The 22530-nt window shown below is 38.2% G+C and overlaps 2 protein-coding genes across 4 annotated transcripts; one reads left to right on the top strand and one right to left on the bottom strand.

The window, feature by feature from the left end:
* Nucleotides 1-1429: 1429 nt before the first annotated feature.
* LOC128030396 (SWI/SNF complex subunit SMARCC1-like) lies at nt 1430-16886 on the bottom strand. Of its 2 annotated transcripts, none has more exons than XM_052617982.1 (28): nt 16649-16886; nt 15581-15700; nt 14981-15066; nt 14770-14851; nt 14540-14632; nt 14378-14447; nt 14174-14243; nt 13443-13518; nt 13158-13283; nt 12751-12866; nt 12233-12360; nt 11977-12036; nt 11848-11885; nt 11542-11660; nt 10746-10817; nt 10504-10617; nt 10238-10391; nt 10028-10138; nt 9869-9928; nt 8935-9193; nt 7837-7998; nt 6555-6607; nt 6151-6292; nt 5384-5541; nt 5100-5234; nt 3982-4240; nt 3091-3234; nt 1430-2961 (listed from the first exon to the last, which is right to left on the bottom strand). In XM_052617982.1, exons 1-28 carry the CDS (start codon nt 16832-16834, stop codon nt 2864-2866), a joined length of 3291 nt encoding a protein of 1096 aa, XP_052473942.1. In that variant the 5' UTR covers nt 16835-16886; the 3' UTR covers nt 1430-2863. The 2 variants fall into 2 exon arrangements, with proteins under 2 accessions (XP_052473942.1, XP_052473943.1); XM_052617983.1 differs by having other exon boundaries at nt 12751-12842; nt 16649-16873.
* A 3113-nt stretch (nt 16887-19999) lies between these two features.
* On the top strand, nt 20000-21599 carry pkdc (protein kinase-like domain containing). 2 transcript variants are annotated; one of them, XM_052618038.1, is made up of 2 exons: nt 20000-20110; nt 20459-21599. In XM_052618038.1, exon 2 carries the CDS (start codon nt 20460-20462, stop codon nt 21432-21434), a length of 975 nt encoding a protein of 324 aa, XP_052473998.1. In that variant the 5' UTR covers nt 20000-20110; nt 20459; the 3' UTR covers nt 21435-21599. The 2 variants fall into 2 exon arrangements, with proteins under 2 accessions (XP_052473998.1, XP_052473999.1); XM_052618039.1 differs by lacking the exon at nt 20000-20110 and adding an exon at nt 20121-20370.
* Nucleotides 21600-22530: the final 931 nt, after the last annotated feature.

Genomic DNA, 22530 nt, shown 5'->3' with positions numbered 1-22530 from the left:
AATAAATCTACCTATATATACAAAGGTATGTAATGTGAAAAAATGTGCAATGTCAAGACTGCTTGTAATTCTCTGACATCAAGCAGAATGACCATTTCTCTGTTATTATGCCAGCAGGCACAAGTATTAGTCTAATAATAATCTGAACTAACACCATTAATAAGCTTTAACATTCTTTGAAAACACCATTTCCCACCCTTTATTCTCATTCACTAAGACACAAACGACAAAGAAAAGTGAAGACAACAATTCGGGAAATCTGTGCCTTGTGCTTTTACAAAAGCTGCATCGGAGTAAAGAAGGTGTTCAATATCTCTCAGAATCACTGGGCGTTTAGGTACGCCTCAAGCTCAATTTTATGACCTGGGCCTCATCTGGTATCATTACACCAAACATAAATAACAGCAGTAAATGTTTCACATGGAGGCAGTGGGGTGCTCAAACACCAAGGTGACAAAATCTAATCTACATATGAGAACAGAGTTTAAATCACCATCATCTGATTTTGAAACTAAATGAAGTCACATGAGATTTATCAGCCTTCCTTGAAATAAAAAATAAAACAAAACATCCCAATTCTCATTTGAAATGGGTTTACTAATTAATGGCAAACTACTCTCCATTCAAATAAAACTAGTTGTTCCAAACTTAATATTGCAAATTCAATTTATATTTGCAGTTCTGTATTAATGTCTTAAAATATTAGAAATAACCACCACATTGAGATTTTCCACAAATAAAGATTTTAGAAGCTGCTGTAAATATTAGACAGAAGCATGTGACAAAACGTTCAATATTACTGTACTAACTTGCCAAGTATCCAACAGGCTAGTTAATGAACTATCACTTTTAAGTAATTAAGAAGTAAAGGTATCAGGAACTTCCCTTCCCTGTGAGATGAAAATACTAATACATAGCCTCTAGTGGGTAATTATTATAAAGTGCCAATCTTTAGGAAAAAAAACAACACTGGGGGAAAAATAATATCAATATCTTATCGGGCACAGTCTAACACGCTCCAGCTCTACACATCCTGGATTATCCCGGTTAGAGATTACATTACGTGAGGTCGTGGTTTTAATCCCTGCACATTTTTTCACCCTCACGGAGCAGGATTTATATTTGCCAAAGAGCATTTGGAGCAAATAATGAGCAATTGCTTATAAAAAAAAAAAAAAAAAGAAATTGGGAGATAGAAACCCTATTTACTATTAGTGTTATTATTATTATTACATGCATAGTATTAGGATATTAAAAAAATCCATGAAGGCCTCACTGTGGAAAAGTTATCAAATTTACTACGAATATATGAATTTAAATGAAGTTTTTAGTTTCTTCTGATTTCTCAGATACATACACTCTTAGAAGTCAAACTCACAGAAACCTAGGAATACACCAAAATATAAAACCGAGGAAACGGAAAGCAGTCTTACAAAAACAAAACCCACTTTATTTAAACAGTGTTCAGGTCTCAGTATCAATGTGCCGGTTGAAAATGAAAAGAGAAAGCTACAAACTTCCAAGAACAGCGATAACTGAGTCTACACAAACTTTATTTTCTTAAAAATACATTACCATAAAATAAAAAGCAATAAAAGATATATATGCAGATTGGGGAGGGCAGGGTTTCACCCCATTTTTCGGTGATATACAGCCTGGAAAGTTTTGGAAGAGGAATTACGCATGTGTGTGTGTGTGTGTGTGTGTAGTGGAGTGGGCCGTGTTGAAGTGAGGGCTTGGTTCACCTGAGGAGGAGGAGGACGACAGCCTCCACACAGCAGTAATGCAGCAGTCACATGGGCACACGTAAAGAAAAGATAGAGAGAACAGCCATAACAGGAAGAGAGAAGGAAAGAAGAGAGGTAGTAAAGTGAGAGAGGTAGAGCGAGGCGGGGCAGCTACTCTGTCAGCACCTAAGGGAGGAGCACAAAAGGCCAGCTACACCTAAGATAAGCAAAGTTCCTCCATCACTTCAGTGTGATACCATATACACCTCCATTTGCATTCTCCAAGAGAACAAAACAGAGGTTTTTAATGTGTGTTTGTGTGTGTTCGTACATCTGCACAGTATCTGAGGCAAACAAAGTTTAATGCATTTGTGGGTACATCTCTAAAAACAGCAGTTTGGTGCGCTCTCGTTCGGGGGTACAGTACTCAGGACGCGTTTAGGACAGCGGAGCACTTGTGGAGGTGTGAGTTACGATCTCTCATTGATCTCTGGGTCACAGCGTGGCTGATCAAGCAGAGTACCATAAAGCAAATCTGCTTCACACACCATGCACAGATTAAATACAATTGCACCGGCGAGGTAGATTATCAGCTAGATGTGCTCAAGGAAGGAAGCCACCGGGAACCCTGCTGAAATGAATACTGCACCACAAACACGAAAGGCAGTGGAAAGGTTCTCTGCGCACCACAGACGGACCGGCTCGTAGCTACAGTGTGATTTGATTTCAATATTAGAAAGATTAGTTTACGTGGATTAGCACAATATACACATATGATTCCCATCAGTCACATTACAGGGAAGAGCCAGGCGCCTGCAGCGATGTTTCTCTTCAAATGCAGGAGTCTGCAGAACGCTCTCGAAAACAAACAAAACAGAAGCCAGTGCTATTACTAGCCAAGAGACCCAGGAAAGGCAGGACTCTCGACTCTGTGCCCTGAGCGTGTGAACGTTTACGGGTGAGGAGGTGAGTGCTCAGCTCAAACGAGAGGATTTAGAGATGACCCAACCATCAGCAAGGCGAAACTATGAGGGCGAAGACAGCAGGTCTGTGGGGATCCCAGATTCATCTGGATTTAAGTCGTGTGTATCTGCGTGTGGATGTGTACGTGTGTGCAGGGACGGGGGGGGGATAGTTTAGTTTTCAGCAGCACGAGGAGGGGGCGCAGATACAGGAGGTCCCACTGGGCCAGGGGGCATCCCATCAGGCTGTGCGGTTGGAGGAGGAACTTGGTCTATAAGAAGACAATGATGTTGTTTTTAAAAAAAAATGCAGGGGAAAAAAATATATATATAGAGCCCAGGGCAAATGTGCATTGCAGAAGAACAAGAGTACGGGATCTAGTGACAGAACGGATACTCACACATGCCGTTGGGTTGTCCAGGGTGTCGAGGACCCATCATGGGCGGCATGCCACCCTGTGGGGGTCCAACTAGGGGAGGTCCAGGCATTATTCGTCCTGGCATAGGCTGACTTGGCATGGGCTGGCCTGGTCCAACCATTGGTCCTGAATAAAGCAACAAAAGACACTTGAAAAGAGACGCATTGATGTGCTACAGAATATTCACTTCTGGAAAAGTATTAACAGGGTTTCTGCAGGTTCTGTGAAGGTAAATTTAAGAATTAAGAACCTTAAGACCAAATAAGGAAATAAATTAAAAGGGAGAGGAGAAAAATGGAGTATGATTAAAATAAGGGTAAAAAAAAGTCTGCAAAATAGGGAAAATCTAGCTTTTTAAAAAGGAAAACACGTTTATTATTCTGATCCCACTGACAGATATTTGTTCTTGTTTTAAGCATAAACTCACTTAACTTGTTAAATGTATTCATTTCACATCTCAAGTAAATGTATATTGATTTAAGTGTTTAGATGCGTGAACTGAAAAAGGTCTTCATTTGTGGAATGGCAAATAAAGATTTACAACCTTTTCTTGAGTCTCTTCATTAGGGATATGTGCGATTAATCAAATTTCAGCTTTAAGCAACTGTGGTCCTCATTACAAGCCCAAACTTAATGTTTAAATCAAATCATGTAACATGACAGTCGTACAATGTAGACTACTGGGGGACATGCTGTATATTAAAAAGAGCCATGTTAAGCTCTGAAAGAGAATTCAAGCGGTTCTCCAGGTGGCTTTTTGTTTGTGCGCTCTGAGAATGCAGCCATGGAATTAATGTTTTGTTCAATAAAAAAAAAGAGCAACCCAACAGAAGACCTCAAACACACAACCAAAAGATCAGGGTGCATGCTGACCTGTCTGAGGGGCATGGTGGGGACCCATGGCATGGTGCATGGGGGGATATCCAGGGCCAGGGTGCCCGGGATGTGCTGGGTGTCCAGGGTGCATGCCTGGAGGGGGTCCATGTGGAGGTGGTCCGTGATGTCCTCCTGCATTCTGCTGCGCAGCTGCCTGCTGCTCCATCTGCTGACGAGCCTTCATCTCAGCATACTTCAGCTGCTCCATGTGGAATGCCTGTCGCTCTGTCAAAAGCTGCTGCCTCTGGAGCTCCAGCTATAAAGAGAAAAACTCCGGTTAAACAACTCATAGTCTGATGGGAAATAAGGCATGGTTTAAATTGATTACTAGGGCTTTACTCACACAGAACACAATTTCAATTTGCTTATCAAATCATTAGAAGTACCTTCAAACCATTTGAATGTTGTAATAAATGTAAAAATTAATACAAAATCATTTATTTCTTTATTTAATAATAATAAAAAAATATATATGGCCAACGGGAACCAGTGTGGACTGGTTATGACTGCCAACAATGGCTACACATGCCATCTTTGGCTCACGAAAAGTATGCATCACAAATATAGCATGAACCCGATTCATGGCACTTAAACAGCACAAAAATGTTTCCGTGAGCAGAAAACACTATCGCAGTAACAAACCTTTTTTTAAAGAAACAGTGGGTGTTGCTTGCCTGTGCAGAAGTCCCCAAAATGCTTAACAAAAATCAAAGATGTATTTAGTGAATTTATGAACACTAGAAGGAAATAAAGTACTCCTGGACTGGGCTATATAAAGACATCCTTCAAGCACTATTTACAGCACCTAAATTGGGCTACTATCTTCAGCTACATTTGCTAAAGCATTCTGCAGTGCCTTCCAAGCCTCTTGTGGACAGCGCCTCAGATGTGGACATAACACTACATGATACAAAAGAACAAGGCACAGCACAGTTCAGAGGATGAGTGAACTCCATAAACACCAACAGAAATGAGGAGTTAGCATTTCCACTGACAAACTCTAAAGTAGATCAGTAGTTGCTATTATACATTATTTTCTTCTCTTTTTTTTTTGTGATTTCAGGGTGAAATGTTCTTGACAGTCAGATTCACCAGAGGCAATCCGCAATACTTACAGCTTCCTTCTCACGGTCCATGATGGTCTCCAGCTCCTCAAAGTGTCTGAGTTTGAGCTCCAGCTTCTTCATCTGAGTCTCTACCAGCAGAGCCACAAGAGATTTGATCTTCCTCTCTTCCACTGCAGCCAGGTGCTGAGACACATAAAAAAGATAAAAAAGACTTTGATTGGAGACAGCTGCACAAAGCACAGTTTCTGTTGGTGCCAGCAGAGGAAGTTAAAGAATGGTAAACATTAAACCCAGTCCCTGCTGCAGCGAGAGCCAGATCTGGGACGCATTACCTTTGCCTTCGTGGCAGCAGAGGCCAGAGCAGCAGCGGCGGCAGTGGAGATGTTACCCTCTCCGATATCCAACTCAAGCTTTTTCTTCCCTTCTTCCTTCTCTTCCTCGCCCTCCTTCCCTTCCTCTGTGGTTTCCATGTCCTCCTCTTTGTCTTTCTCTGGAACAAGGTAAACAAATATAACAACAACAACAACTTTATATATATAGTATTGTGCAAAAGTCTTAGGCCACTAGTATTTTCACCAACAAAAAATGGTTTAAGTCAGTAATTTCGATATTTTGCTGTAGTGTGTCAGTAGTAAATATCAGTTTACATTTCCAAACAATTTTTTTGTCATTAATTGTAATAATACATTAAGATTTCTGTTTGCACAAGGAGTCTGACAGCAGCCAGTGCTCCACACAGAGATCTGATCTCATCATCATCATCAGTCTGTCTGGAATGACATGAAGAAACAGAACAAACTGAGACAGACTCAATCCAGAGGAACTGTGGCAGTACTGTATATATAAGCAAAAGATGACATTTTGAACCATGTGGGTAACCAAACAGTTGTTGGTCTCTCATGACATTCACAGTATTTTTCCCCCATACCTACTGACATTCGTCAAAATATCTTATGTTCTGTTCAGCAGAAGAAACAAACCCATAACGGTTTTGCACAACAGAGTTAAAAAGCAAGCATGTCTCAATTTAACAAGGATAAAGCAGATTTCAGGCAAGTGCATGACCACTTGTTGCCGCTGTGGTTGTCAGAGTCTGTACCTGCTGTCTTGGATTCTCCTCCCTCACTCTCTTCCTCATCCTGTGGCTCAGATTTCTCTGTAGTCTCATTCTTTTCTTTCTCTGTCTCTGTTGGCTTTTCCGCAGACTCGCTGGGCTTCTCTGCTTCATCCTTTGACTCCGCCTGCAACAGATGAGATGGGAAATGACACGAGTTACACAACATGAAACAAGTGAAAAGCAAATGAAGCGCTGGTACAGATGACTGCATATAGAAGATATGCTTCGAAGAACTAGACTCAATATGGAGACACAGACTGTAAAAAGGTGCATTGCAAGAAATTCCAACAGTGCTGGGAAATAATCACTTCTGATTCGATTCCAACCAGACCATAAACATGACAGTAGGAAAACATCTGGTTACTGGTAGCAGGGCCATATCTGACCTTATCAGGCTGGGAGTCCGAGTCAGTGTCCATCTTCTCAGTCTCTGTAGGTTCTGTGAGTAAAGGAAAACAAACATTCGTAATAAGAAACAAAGCAACTCCAAGAAGTTCCTCGCACTGCGGTGCGAGCTCGGGCCCGAATTAAAACACCAAGCGCCAGATGGTGGAGTGTATTGGACAAAAAGGCAAAAGAAATGCATTTTCTGATTAAATTGATTTTTACGAGGTTGTTAAGAAGTCCCTCTTTACCAAATACAGTAAAGTATAACTTGCATATTACATTACCTAAAAGAATATTAAAATGTTATATTTCAATTTAAAGTAACCATTTTCTGATTTAATATATTCTAAAATGTAATAGATTCCCGTGAAAAAACAATGAATTTTACAGTGTCACATGATTCTTCAGAAATCATTCTTATATGATGATTTGGTGCTTAAGAAACATTTCTTACTATCCATGTTGAAAACCGTTGTTAGCCCATCATTTGAAAACCACTTCTCAGGCACTTATTTAAAATAGAATTTACCAACATCCAAGTCTTAACAGTCACTTTGTCACGAATTTAATGCAGCCTTTTCCAAATAAATGTATTCAGTTATTTAAAAAAAAATCTTACTGAACCCAAATTTTCAGCAGTGCAGCACATGTGAGGGAAAAATTTGTATGAAATGTAGCCATAGTGGAAATTATGAAGCATTAGTGTGAACACGATCAAACAAATGCTTGGCAAATTCAAAACAGAAAGAGTCTGACGTTACCAACTGAGTGAATGACCTTATGAACAGTCATCAGAGCATCAGAGCAGAACAAAGAGTTGTGGCACGCATGACGTTGTTGCCTTTAATAAGGTATGTGTGGCAAATCCTGCACTGGCACACCATGTCACACTAGTTCACTCCACTGACCCAGTTTCAACCCCTCCCACGACTGTGCCCCATCTGCCAGCGCTGCATAATGCCATCAGCTACCATTGTATGCATTCATACATGCTACCTCCAGTGCTATGTTGTCTCACACAATTAATGTATTATTACACTACATACATACATACATTTTAGAGAGGGGTATAGGTGAAATTTGTATCATGTTCTTTTTAATTTGACTGTTATTAAATAACAACAAGCCCATGCACAGCGGATGGGGGTCATTGGGTTTGTCCATTTGTCCATAAGTACTGATCTGATTCCATCTAGTGGAGGTAGCTAGAACTACAGAGGAACAATTAGCGAGATGGAAATCCCACCCCATCAGAGCTAATTTCACCTTATGCAAAATTACCTGTTTTCTCTGGTTCCTCAGGAGCTGTGCCAGCTATGCCACTGTTCTCCAGGCCGAACGCAGGGTCTACTTTTCCTGTGCTGCGTGCAGCCTCCTGCACCTTCTTCACATGAGCCTCCACCAGCTCCGTAGGAACCTCCTCACGCACACGCGAGAACTCCTCTATAATCAATGGAAAGTAACATCATCTTAAAATACACAATGGCACACAATTTTGTTCACTGTGAGCTATTAAAGTTTCATAACCACCTTGTTTTGCAATGCAGAAGCTATTTTCACTAAATGTGTGAGCCTGCCAAATCAATAGACACTGCAGAATAACTGGTTTTGTGCTATAAACCAGGGTGTTTATGATTATTATAAATTAAAGTTATATAATAACAAGGTGCTGTCAATTCCTCAGGTTAATTTGGTGCAAAAATTATGGGAGGGGGTTCCCCATGTATCTGCACTATTGCAAATGTGAAATTGATTCTATACAATGGTTCAGTAAACAAATTAATATTTGTAGCAATAATATTTTATCGCAACAGAAAGAATTCCAAAAAAAGCCCAAGAGAACCGTTGTGCCTTTCTCCAAGTAATACACAGCAGTGTTTTGTTAGAATGAATGAGCAGTTTTTAACAAATTGAATTGATTCAATGAGCCATTTACAAAGCCAGTTACTTGCTTAGTCGTTTGAACAAATCAGTTGTACGAATGACTGAATGAGTCACTCATTAAGACTTGCTGCCACCTACTCCTGGCTTCATATTTATAGTATCATTTCATTTAAAAAAAAAATTCTAATAACAATATATCCAATTAAGAATCCATTAATTCATAGCATCATGTATGCAATTAATTCATGCCACCTCTGAACAGTTTGGGAAACCTAAATTCCTCTTCAGAAGCATCTAAAGCTACTTTTTTGTCATGTGTAGTCATTATTTTCTCATTTAAATCAATGATGCCTTAATATTTTGGGGGTAATTTCTTTAATAATAAAAAAAAAAGTATTTGCAATTAACGACACCGGAAACCTAGCACATTAAAGTAACAAATGGTCACACTCGCTCATAATAAAATGAAAGATACACCAAAACTTGACAACATACCCAAAGCTGCTTTGGCAGCAGCTGCCGCCACACGCGGGTCGACCACAGAGGCAAGGAACGCAACAGTGCTCATGACAGGATTCCCTGATTGGCTGAAGGGGACCGGCTGGTAAGCCAGAGGGCCTAGCGAGGCTTCAGAGCTCTCCAGGTATTGATCCTCTATGGGCAGCCGCAGGAAGTGCAAGATGCACTCATCTTGTGTACGGCTGCCCACGTGCTCCGAAACCTTATTCCAGTCATCCTTATACATCTCCAGAGCCTGGAATTAGTAGTTTAAATAATACTATTAAAAACAAAACAGTGTGAAAGGAGAATCTTATGGTGTAGAAGAGCGTATGAGGCCCACTGTTTAATTTTAAAGGGGTCATCAGATGCTTATTTTCCACAAGCTGATATGATTCTTTATCGTCTTAATGAAAAGTCTGTATTTAAGTCTCAATGGTAGACACATTTAGGTAGATCGGGGGCACATTCCCTTAAGAAACAAAATGTAATCCACTGCATCTTCAGCGGCTCAGATGTCGGGAGTAAATGACGACTGCTATGTTCATTATTACATCCAACAACAAAACACCTTAAATCGCTTAGGAGATATTGTGGTCTACATCTGCTCTGGCGGTGAAACAATGGCGGACGGATGACAGCTCACTCAGGGCGGGTCTAAGGTAAGACGCCAGTCAAGCCTGTGCTGAAACTACTGTCAATCAAACTTTCGTGGGAGGGGCCAGTCTGCATGACATCACAAAGACAGGCATCTGAGATGGGCTCGATTTGAGAAAAGGGGTAAAGATTTTAGATACAGAAAAAAAAAACACTAGTTGGATTTTTATAATGGGGTGGTTGTGTACACACACTGCCAACACGCATTTCAGTTCAAACAACTTGTAAAAGTGCATGTAGCATCTGATGACCCCTTTAATGATTCATAGCTGACCTCCAACAGAAGCAACGTTTCCTGCTCGGTCCACTCTCTGCCACCAGCAGCCCCTTTACCCTGTAAGGCAAATGAAATGATCACATCAAGAAACTACGAAAAATAAAAGAAAAAGCAGTGACAAATTCCAAGCATTAGGTCTAGTATTAGGCGACTTGCCTTGGGATTCTTCTTTGAGTAAATATCTGTACGGAGACCAAAGTTCTGCAGGTCTGTTGGCTTGTCTTTGCCCTTTTCTGGGAAGTTCAGCATCTGCTGAGCAGGGGGAACCTGGAATAAAAAAAAAAAGAAGAAAAAAAGACTTTATTGCAACTTTTTAATAAAGCTTGTGCTTTCTGAGAATTTAAAGGGAAGTCACCCCAGTCTCACCTGTGGAGGACGGTGGTGCAACGGCACCAACCCAGAGGGAGTATCAGCCAGAACGTTGAAATGTGGCGTTGGTGGAGGGCCCATGGGGAGGGGTCTACTCTCAGAGTCAACCTGGTAGTTCACCAGCCCCCACTGCTCCAAAAAGGCATGCACTCTGGGAAAAAAACAACAACACTGAAGGTAAAAATACAATAACAACTAAAAGAAATAATCCTATTTAACTTCACGCAAGGCTCTTTGCATAATATTCTAATGAATGTTCTGACCTCATGACAGCACACACATCTCCAGTGAGGTTCCTCCTGCAGGAGGTGGAGGTCAGGTACTCTTGAGGATTCAGCCGGTATGTGTCGATCATGAAGTTGCGATAAGCCAGATAGCTAAGGAATAGGTAGTAAACAGTACGGAAGTTGGAACAGAAAAACAAACATGAATCGTAAGAGAACCACAAAAATAAACATGGGAGCATAATGATTTAAAATGAAGATATTTTAATGTGCAAACTTACATCTCTGGAGTCTTAGATTTGTTTTTGCCATTGAAGAACTCTGGCAGGGCACGCCTCTCAATTTCATGTATACTGGGTAAAAAAGAAAAGAAATTCACAACTGATTTTTTCTAGGATTGAACTGAGAAAAAACATAGGCAAATAATATACATTATATTTTTGGATAAATTTAAGATTATTTGTATAGGTCAAGGTACAAATCGTTGCAAAGTTTCAATATATTTAGCAGCTGTAACTGGTTAAGCTGCAAAAAATGATACTTAAAAAAATTACATTACAGCTTAACCATAAATGATTCTCTAAACAACATTATGTTTGTTTAATACAGTGGTTATCAATCAAGGGGCCAGGGGTCCACTAGTGGGCCTCAGCAAACTTCCAAGAACGCCACAGGATGACTTAAGATAAATTACTTTATAATTCAAAAAATTCAAATTAAAATGAAAACAATCTTTTTACATTAAAAATACAGAGCTACTTCATTGCAAAATTAATGAAACTAATGTTTCATTAAAGAAATGTTCTTAAAATAATTGAATTTAATTTAATATTGACAATCCCTAGCTTTTTTATAATAATACAAACGCGCACACACAAAAAAAAGGAGATTGCAAAGAATGACCTTTATCATAACTACTGCAGAACACACCAGAGGAAATATCACAGCATATATGAGTGAAAGTCTTCAAAACTTGTGATGGACAAAAAGGTTGAGAACCACAGGTCTAGAACATTATTTCCATCCAAACAAGCTCTCGGGACATTGCTAAAGCACGTGGTGGAGGGGATTTGATACCTGTTGTAGTCAAACCAGGCAGCGTAGCTGGGTATGATGATGTGATGGGTTTGTTCAGTCACGTTGTCCTCAGAGTCGATCAGACGATTGACCTCTGTCTTGCCCTGTTCATCCTCCTCCTGTCAATTAGGATTTGTAACACTTTCAGAACCATTTGATTCAGTTTAAATGGCTTGGCATTAAAGTCATATATTGATAGACTACTTAATTTATGGCTAAAACACAAGGATTGTTATCAACATAATGCTGTGCATCTGTTATAATAGTGGAGAGAAACTGTCCAGAAACACTGGTTTACAACACTACCTTGCCTCCAGATGCTAGTGAATCATCTTCCTGGTCATCTAAGAGGGCAAAAAAAAATGATGTGATCATTTAAATTTCCTCAGAGAAGATATATTCACACCCAAAACAAATATGAAGTAAAACACTCACCCAAATCAGCAATCGTTCCGCCTTTCACTGGTGTGTTCTCACTGTCCTTTTTCTGATTGACTGCAAGCGATAAGGCAGAGGACATTAACCAAAGCAGCTGATGATGATGTATCAGAGAGACATTTCAATACAATAACATTTAAAAGCTTTCAGTGTGAAGTATGGTTGGGTATCGAAAATTAATTCCAGAATTCCTTCGAATCATTCAGAAAACACCACCTGTTCAAATAAGGGACTATTAATCACGAAGACTGACCATTTTTTGGCAACATAACTTCCTCCATTCCTGGCACAGACGAGGGATCTTCCAGGTCCTTTGTGAGGTCTTCATCCTGCTCGTCATCATTCTGATGTCCACGGCGCCTGCCCTGCGACCCAGGATTCCTGTTTGAGGTAAGAGAATGAATGAGACCGCTACAATTTAAATTATTGTGACTAATTACATTTTATACAAGAAATGTATGTTGTATAATAAAAGCAGCAAATCAACATTTTAGAATGATTTCTGAAGGATCACATGACACTGAAGGCTGCTGAAAAATCAGTGTAGCCATCACAAAAAATAAATTACATTAAAACATACTGAAAAAGAAATCAACTATTTCAAATTGTAGTACGGTGTCATAATATTCCTGTTTTTTCTGAATTTTTAGAAAATAAAAACTTCTACCAAAAAACATATTATATAATAACATATATATATTTTTAATCTTACAGAATCCAAATATTTGAACTGTAGTGCATATATTTAACAGACTCCAACAAGATAGTTACCCTTTCTTGCCCTTTTTGCGGGACTCTGCAGGGGTGCTGGGTGGGGATGGAGAGCGTCTCCTCTTCTTGCCGGCAACCAGGGACTTGCGGTCCTTACGATCGGGTGTACGGGAAGACTGATCAGAACCATGGAGGGGTGAAGGATGAGAGAAAGAGCGAGAGAATGAGAGAATGGAACGGTTTTACACACAAGGGGGAGGGGGGTGCTGAGGGGATATTTGGGTGGGTGGGTGAGGTACGTGAGGGTGAGGCAGCAAGGAAGAGCTTTAGAGGATGACTGACAGACACATACACCGTGACAGGACAAACCCTGCCAAGACCTCAAAGAGTCTGGCTTAGCAACACAATGAAAATCAGAACATGCACCATATCCGTTTCTTTAGTGCTCATGTCTTTGGGTCTCTTACCACTTCCTCCCCTGGGAAGATGCGCTGGCGGAAACTCACAGGCTTCTTGTTCTCATCCACTTCGTAATCTTCCTCATTCATCCACTCGTTGAAAGCATCCGTGTCGATGACCCATTTTGCATGCACCTGAGAGGTTTACAGAGCTTACTAAGAAAAGCTGCAAAAATGTAATCTGGCTGCATCGCTTACAATACGATCATGCTTCATAAAGTGAGCCTTTTGAAACGGGTTTATTTTAAAACTATTTGAATTAGGCAACATCACAATATTTATAGATCCCCTTACCCTCCATGGTTTCTCAGAACTTGGTGGATCCTCAACATCCCCATCCACATCACTTGTTGATATCCATGTGTCATAACTGAAGAGTTAAACAGGCATAAATATCATAAGAACTGATAGATAGACAACATTAGGCTTGAGGCGATATTCAGTGTTGATTACTTCTTGTTTTTGAAGTAATACAAATAATTGAGTTCAGTAAGAGGAAAGACACCACAATTAAAAACTGAATGCGGTTGCACAATGCAGTGTGCCGAACGACAGTCGCATCACAGATTTCACGTCTGGAGATCGAGTCGAGGTGACTGCCGGAGTGAGGGGAGAGAGACAAGACGATCGTGGAAGATGGTATATCGGAACAAAATGCAAAAGGGCATGTTTGGCAATATTTTGAATTTTGAAATGATTTGGGTGCTTTTTTTTTTTGTGGTTCCGCCCCTTTTGGCTTTTTTATATTTAATTTTTGTGCAAGTTATTTATTTTATATTAGGCCTATAACATGGTGTATTTTTGTTAGGTTTGTTAACTAAAGTTCAGTGTAATATATACCAGAACTGCCTTCAATTAAAAAATGAAAGTAAAATACAAGATATTTAAAAGTAAAGGAAAGCGCATTTACATATGCAAATATATTTATGTATCCAATAGATATTAAACAAATTTAGAATTCTTCTATTTATTTATTTTTTCACACCAACATACAATGTGTGTGTATATATATATACACTACCTACCTGTCAGGATAATTGCCCCAGTGAACCAAAACTTGCTTGTCTTTGCGCATGACGGGACGTAGCCATTCCTCTGGAAGGCAAAAGCAGAATTCAAAAGGTAAGTTTAAGAAAACAAATATAATGTCCTATTAAATTTAATTACTTAAGAAGGACGATAGAAGTTGTTCATCTAGAAGTCTTTTGTTATAAAAGTCAAACACCAACCTTCTTCCGCCTGGGCTGTGGAGGGGTAAATAATATGAGTGGCCTTTGACTTATCTTCAGTCATGGTTCCCTAGTAGTTTGAGTGAAACAGAAACAAATAAGTGCAAAAATACACAAGATGGAATTTTAGAAGCAACCTGATCGATCATCGTTTTTTTTTACCTGATGTCGCTTAATGATGTCTTTGAGCTTATTGGCTTGCTTTTGCTCCATGTCAGACACAAGGTACACAATTGGTCGGGTCAAAGAGTTGTTCTGGAGGGAAGAATGAGATCTACATTATTGCATACAGAGAACATTCTACATATTCAGGACTGGGAGAACCAAGAGTGGCAAAAATCAACAAAGTACATTTAAAATGAAACCTATTATCCCAGCACAAGGATTGTTACCTGAACAAGAGTCTTCTCAATATTCATGAACATCTCCACGTTTCGATCCATTCTGGATGGATTCTGCAGATCAAACCTCCTCCTGAAGAAATTCAGACAAATCAATATTAATCATATTAGCATTATCTCTTAAACATTACTGCTTTGAGGGTGTTGTCATTACAGTTATTATCCCAACTCTCTTTTTCACCTCTCCTGAGATTGTACTCACCAGCCTTGCTCACTTTTGAACTTGTATGCAGAACCCAGAATGTGGCAAAGGGCTCCTCCAGGTTTGAAATCCAGAAAGCTCTTTGCCTAGAACGATAGAATGACTTAATGAAATTTCCCACTTGGTTTACAATTATGTAAAAATTAACACATTTATGCAGAACTGTAACACAAGAACATGGCACTGTACTTGAAATGTGCTAGTGCCACAAATCAAGCAATAGGGCCCATCATAATATGATCAACAGCAGCTCATTGCACTATAACAAACCTCATTGGTTCTTGTGTGAAAAATAAGTATGTATGAGCTTCTGTTTACTATATTCGATGTGCTTTATTTATGTGCATTGATCAGTGCTTATATGTGAATAAAAGCCTGATTCAAAACTGTTCATCTTATAAATGTTGTCTTCATTAGAGACTTCAACTACTGTAGGATTTAACTACTCGGTTCCTATGGATTACATTTACTTCTATTTTATGAACTTTGGGTGAATGGACGTTCATGGGGAGACGATCTTCAGTTGTGTTTTGAAGATGAGTCTTATTAGATTTGGAATGTGTAGAACAAGAAGTGTAAACACTGTAAACCGAGACTTACAGGTAGTTTGGTAAGAGCAGGATTGCTAACTCTACGTCCAAATGCATCCTCCTGAAACTGCAGCAACTGCACCACCAGCGCAGCCAACGTTTTGCTTGTAGGAGAGTCGGTTTGGACATACTGCAGAAAAAATTAAGAGCAACAATGAATACCAGGAAATCAATCAGAAACCAAAGTATTGCATCATTATGTTGCGGTTTTCAGTTATCATACAAAAACAAAAATACCATCAAGTTCTCCTTCTAGCAATCATTAAAATATCATTTGTGGAAATAATACTGAAGGTGCATAACAATTGAACTTCATCCACAAAAGTTCATTACAGGTGACTAATACTGGACAAAACCAGAGCAAGGGTGAAATTATTCAGTGTCAACAAATATCTAATACCAAAGAAAAACCATCACACTTGATTTAAATAACATACACGCATGTGTTTTAACTTTGTGGAGTAACGTTAGATATCAGACTAACAAAAGTCCCATGGTTTAAATGGACACAGTACAATTATAAATACTACGACATACCTTAGAGTACCATATAAATACCATGATGGGTGACAGTTATAATTGTTCAGTACAACATGTATGTGACTAACATTATACCATTTACTGAATCATGGTACCACCAGAACAGTAAACAAACTTCAACATTAACAACCGAAGCTTTGTGGCGAGAACCACCAAGTGTCCTCCGATATATAAAACAGTGGACTTCATTAAAATCAGCACATGCCTGTCAAAATGTTGAAAATAAAGACAATAAATTGGCCGATTTTGATACACAACCATCATGACGGCAGATCACACATTTCAGTCACTATCGTTAGCGAGCCAGCTAACTTAGCCCACAACACTCCTGCTTAAAACAACACAAAAGCAAAACTCGCTGGCTAAAATGCCAGACTGGGAGCTAAACAACATCTGCACCACTGCTCTGATTCGACCCTTTCGAATAATCGATCATAACAGCAAATAAACAATAAGCAAGCAAGCGTGCCGCTTCTTGTAGCTATTGTGTGATGCGCGCGCGCGCCCCCATTCAACGGGCGCCTCACGAGCCGCAGACCTTCTTATAATGTTTCCCAATCCACAGCCGAACTGTCTCCAACTGCGACACCGTTTCAGAGCTCTCCCAAAATTTGGAAGAAGGCCCTCCGTCTTTTTTACGTCCGATCGAGGAACCGGCGCCCGCCTGCCCGGCCGATGGTCCTCCGGAGCCCGTTCCGCCCGCTGCAGTCGCCGCTGTCGCCATTGTTTCTTTATTAGCGATAGAAGCTAGCCCGTGGAAAATGTTTTAAAACAACACTGCGCCTGCGCAACGGTCGGCGCAAGAGTTGTTGGTTGAGGAACTCTCGCGAGATTTAATTTGTCTCACACTGTACAATTACTATTTTTGTATATTTACTGAAAATTACTACAGCAACCCAAAATATGTTAATTAACTTAAATACCTTTAAAAATGTCTACAGCTATGAAGAAACTACACCCCAAACACTGTTAACTGGATGTTATTAATTACCAGATGTGATAAAAAAACAACAACTTATAATCACTAAACATGTCTATTCAAGCTTGTTTGCTATTCCATCAGACTTTGCTATTCCATTTAACCAAATTAAACATTATTCATTTCAGTGTATGTACAAACTTTTGAGAGAAGTTCAATCACTTTTCAATTACTTTTCAAGTATTTGACACAACTGTTTACAGCCCTTTAAAGCTCAAAAAAATATCCAATTTCAACTGCATTTTTAATGGGATGACCAAAACGTACTTTGTGGTAAACAAACACACACACAAAAAAAAAAAAGACATCAAATCACCCATGTAACCAGTAGATGGCAGCAGAGAAGCTTTAATTGGTTTATTAGTCATTCATTTCCACCTTGATTACTTTATATTTTAAGATGATTAAATCACTAATATAAAATATCAAATCATCTAGAAATCAAATTTTGTCAAATTTAGTTTTTTGTTTGTATGCAAAAAGAAAAATCACAAAGTGCCTTGAAAAACACAAACTTTTCTTCAATTTGTGAACTTTTATAATTACTCAAGTGAAATCATTTACTGCACTGAAAAAAAAACAATATGTAAGATTTACTTAATTTTTCTTTCTTTTGCAAATTTTGCACTCATATATTTGAAGTAAAAGGTAAGCATTGAATTAAATAAAATCTGTAAGTTTATAAAATGTACTTTAACAAGGTAACATTGGAGAACCACCATGCTATTAAGTAAGCATGTGGACATCCTGTTAACCTTTTAAGATAATATGCCCACTCAATAAAATTACAAGCCAAATGAACACAGAGAACTGGATACTTACACCACACACAATGATGGTAACAATCAGTAAATAACTAACATGGAATTTACTTTATATTTTTTCATTCTTGCCTCAACTTAATTAATGTAGAAATTACATTTCTTTTTTATGTAGTATTTACTTCACCACAACATTATTTTGATCATTATCAGAATTCTTCAAATGCCCTCTGTGCAATTTCATCCTGTTAATTCTTATCAATTATCTGTTCATATTGTCCTTTATCCATTTGCACTGCATATTTATATCTTAAATATATAAATGGGTGAAGAATCAGTCTGTTTCTTTAGTGTTGTTGCATAAATGTATAAAATATTAAACATACCTCAAAAAACAGTTATGATTAAGCACATTTATATCAGGTGATTTATAGATAAAACATTGACATCTTTAAATTTCATTTAAATACAACTGGCCTCCTGATGTTGTGTGATGCTGAGCACTCTTTGCCCATAGAGTGAACTTTATCTTTTTCTTGAAGGGGAACTTAATTGTGGAGCTTCTAAAATACAGGTGAGTCAATTAAACCTTTTTTTTTTTTTTTTTGGAAATCTCAAAATCAGTGTCACTAGTTCATTACTGTTAATGTTATACAGGTAGTTTACTTGTCAAAAAACGATTTTATGTGTATTTTCTCATTGCTAGACATTTGACTTATTTGACATTTGAGTTATTTCAATTACATTCTGTTAAATCTTAAAACTCTTATAATGATTCCATTATAAGATGGGATTATAAATTATTTCATGACTTCATTTATGATCAAAATTTCTTTACTTCTCAGTTGTAGTAACTCAACAATGGACATGCATGTATTTTTCCAACATTGCATTTTTATAATGCCTTATTTTACAGACATGACTACAGCTAAAGGTAAAGTTTTAACAGACGGTTTGTTTTGAAAATACAGACATGCTTCACAATATATAGACACATATTTTGGTATATTTCATTAATTGCTTTGTCTTGTATACACATAGACTTGCATTTTTATATTTAAACCGTAAACATATTAAAGTTTGCTGCATATTATCCTATAAGGACTTTGTCTTGAACTGTTTTGTCCCTGCCAATAATGATGGAAAAATTCAATAGTTTTCAGTAATATACACTTAATATGTATCTATACAGAAAATAATGCATATAGACAAATACATGTACAAAGCCCATAAATAACTTTTGATTATAATGTTTCATCAATGTCAGCCAGAAATCTTGCTTTATATGGCAAGGCTACACAATCAGATCTGGTCGAGAATCCTTGGTCAGCACATGGCTATGCCATTAATGCTACTGATGGAAATCGTGACTCAAATTTTGAACATGAGTCCTGTACTAATACCAGGATGCAAGATGACCCATGGTGGAGGTTAGATTTACTAGATAAGTACATAGTGACCTCCATAACTATCACCAACCGAAAAGACTGCTGTCCTGAAAGGCTTGATGGAGCCGAGGTACACATTGGTAACTCTCTGCTGAACAATGGCAACAGCCATCCACTGTAAGAAAACTACATTTTAAAAGGTTCTCTTAAAGAACAATGTGATGATCTGCCTTTAGCAGTTAGTAGTTAGCAGTTAGCACTTCTACCAAATTACTAATTCAGCGAATCATCCACTGACTGTAATGTGGATTGTAATCCATCTACCTGTTAATGCAGCGAGCTTCAGGAACTGTGGTCTCCACTCTCCATAGAGATTAGAGAAAAAAAGTGTTTGTTTGTTAAGATATGACAAAGGGCCAGCAGCCAGAATTCTGTTGATCTAGAGTTAATCATATTGACTCTAAGAAGCCATTATATTATTATGTTAACTTATTTAGCTTCATTAAAACTCTGAATTTCTCTAAACGATTATGTTCTCTTACTCATATTTTAAAGGATTCCCAGCATTCCAGGTCATTATAGGTCATAAAACTATGTGGAACACTCATCAGTCACTCAAAAGACTTAATAAACATAATTTTTCTTCTCCCTTTAATAACTACCCACAATACACTCTGGAGAAAAAAGTAAATTTCCTCGTGGTATTCAATTAGATTTTCTGAGAAATAATAATGAGAATACAATTGTTTACAGAGGTTCGTTTTATTCATCCAAAGACTACATTTCCCAGAATGCATTGTTCTGTATGCCGGAAGGTGAATCCTTAATCTCATCGTCCTTTCTTTAACACGTTTCGCTTCAGGATTCATAAGGTAAATGTATTCACAGTAATATCTTTAAGTTAGTAGCTAGCTAATCATGCGATTCCTCCTTTTCTCTTTGAGATACGACAACACATTTAAGGATTTGCATTAATTTTTGTTTTACTTCGACCTTTTGGTTTATTCATTCAATGGTCGAACTGCAACCAAGATATCGTTTTATGCAGATTTTTCCTAAATTATCTCAGTTGCCAATCTCAGCCCAAAATCTAAAGTGAATCCGTTTATATCTGGCTTTTATTCCGTTACCGGTACTACGTACTTCTTTAGTGGTAACTTGATGCTAAGTGATGATGCTTTTTAATTCAAACCAAATTTTCTGCTAATTTTATTCTCCAGAATGAAACAGGAACACACAGACTTGGTTTTGAAAGCATGCGGAGCAAAGTCTCTGCAGATTGGTGCGAAGATTCAGACTTTGTGGAGCGGTTATGGTGAAATAGTACGAGTCCACTTGGAGGGATGTGACCGTCCCTCTGTGGTCGTCAAACATGTGGTGTTTCCCCAAAACCAGAAACATCCAGGGGGCTGGAACACAAACATATCTCACCAGCGCAAGGTGCGATCCTATCAAGTTGAAAGTCACTGGTACCAGAACTACACTACCAACGAACAATGCAGAGTTCCTGCTTGTCTTGCTGTCCAGTCATTTGGTGATGAGCAGTTGATTGTTTTAGAGGACCTTGATGTTGTAGGATTCCCGGTGAGAAAAACCTATGTTAATGATGCTGAAATAAAGGCCTGCCTCAGCTGGATTGCCAACTTTCATGCACTTTTCCTCAATGTTGCCCCAGAAGGGCTTTGGCCTATAGGCACGTATTGGCATTTAGAAACGAGGCCTGAAGAGCTAGAAGCCATGTCAGATCAAAAACTCAAAGCAGCTGCTGCAGAGATAGACAGCATCCTCAACAACTGCCGCTTTAAGACAATTCTACATGGTGATGCAAAACTAGCTAATTTCTGCTTCTCCAAGGATGGTTTACAGGTCGCAGCTGTTGATTTTCAGTATGTTGGTGGAGGGTGTGGGATGAAGGATGTTATCTACTTTTTGGGCAGCTGTATGGATGAGAAAGAGTGTGAAAAGAGAGTGCCTGGCCTTCTGGATCACTATTTTTCAGAGCTACGGAAATCTTTGGACGGGAAGGCCAACTTTCCAGAGCTGGAGAAAGAATGGCGAAGCATGTTCGCTTTCGCTTGGACAGACTTTCATCGCTTCCTCCTTGGATGGATGCCTGGTCATCACAAGATTAATAAGTATAGCAAAAGACTTACTCAGGAGGTTTTAAACAAATTGAAGCAATCTCAATTGAACTGAAACACAGAGGAAGAAAGATGTGACTTGACTTTTATAATAACAAAAGACTCTGGACTGCAAATTATTCTTGAGGCTGTACCACAAAATGCTGATTATTTCAGAACTGGATTTATTCTGTTTGTAATATGAGCACTTAATTGTAAGATTAAAATGTATTTCTATTTATTTTTTGTATTCCGTATTCATTTTTAATGTTAAAGCATACCCACACATTCATCTTTCATAATAAAATTGTATAATTAGATAAAATTATAAAGGTATCATTAAGCTTGTTTAGAGAACTGGATTTATTCTGTATGTAATGTGAACACCTCTATTTAATGTTTAATGTTTCAGTTTGTCTAGATTGTTTTAGAATTGTCTAATGGATACATATTTTTCTTTAAACAACATTTAATGTTTAATGCTAAAGCATACATACCCATACACTCTTTTCTCATATAAACTTTAAATTATAAAGTCTTCATTAGAAACTTTCATTGTTTCTTTAAACATTTTATTATTTGTTTAAACAAATTATGATTTTTTTTAACTGTATTTGTTTTTTACCGTAAGTGCTCTATATCAAAATTGCTCCCCGATGTGAGGTTGTTTGAATTACTTGTTTTGACTGATTGAAAAACTCTTTTGAACAAGGTGCATATAAAGTTATGGGGAAATAATCTGTTTATATCTAAAAAAAAAAAAAAGTTTGTCTATCTGTTTTATCTTTATAATCCACTAAATACATTTATTCAGTTACATGGTTTAGCTGCATTTAATGTAACATAGTGACAAAAGTAAAAATAAGTTTAAGTTTGAAGAGTTGTGTGGTACACTAACAAAATAATTGGAAAAGCCTAATCTGTACATGAACCGGTGTTTGTCCTTTGAGAAGAGGCCTTGCCTTCATGCTGAGCTAGGAACGGCCTACAATACCCCATAGCTGCATTGGAAAAGAAAAAGAAATCGCAAAGCTGATCTCAGGTCAGTGAATACGTGCTTCCTCTATGTATGTGGAAACATCTCCAAATGTACTGAACTGTTTTTTGTTTTTCCAGAAACATGAAAATATGCAATCCCTTTTAGAAAAACACAAAGCATTAAAAAAATGAAA

Source organism: Carassius gibelio, chromosome A16 (assembly GCF_023724105.1).
Source record: "Carassius gibelio isolate Cgi1373 ecotype wild population from Czech Republic chromosome A16, carGib1.2-hapl.c, whole genome shotgun sequence".
Lineage (NCBI taxonomy): Eukaryota > Metazoa > Chordata > Actinopteri > Cypriniformes > Cyprinidae > Carassius > Carassius gibelio.
The sequence above is the reverse complement of the archived record's forward strand: the minus strand, read 5'-3'. Positions and strand labels throughout refer to the sequence as shown.

Bases quoted from the DNA above. Each gene is read 5' to 3' on its own strand.
- LOC128030396 (XM_052617982.1), bottom strand. From the start codon at position 16,834: ATGGCGACAGCGGCGACTGCAGCGGGCGGAACGGGCTCCGGAGGACCA. The intron at 12,037-12,232 runs GTCAGTCTTCGT...TATCGCTTGCAG, and splicing joins AGTTATGTTGCCAAAAAATG to TCAATCAGAAAAAGGACAGT. The intron at 6,608-7,836 runs GTAATTTTGCAT...CTTTACTCACAG, and splicing joins TGAGGAACCAGAGAAAACAG to AACCTACAGAGACTGAGAAG.
- pkdc (XM_052618038.1), top strand. From the start codon at position 20,460: ATGAAACAGGAACACACAGACTTGGTTTTGAAAGCATGCGGAGCAAAG.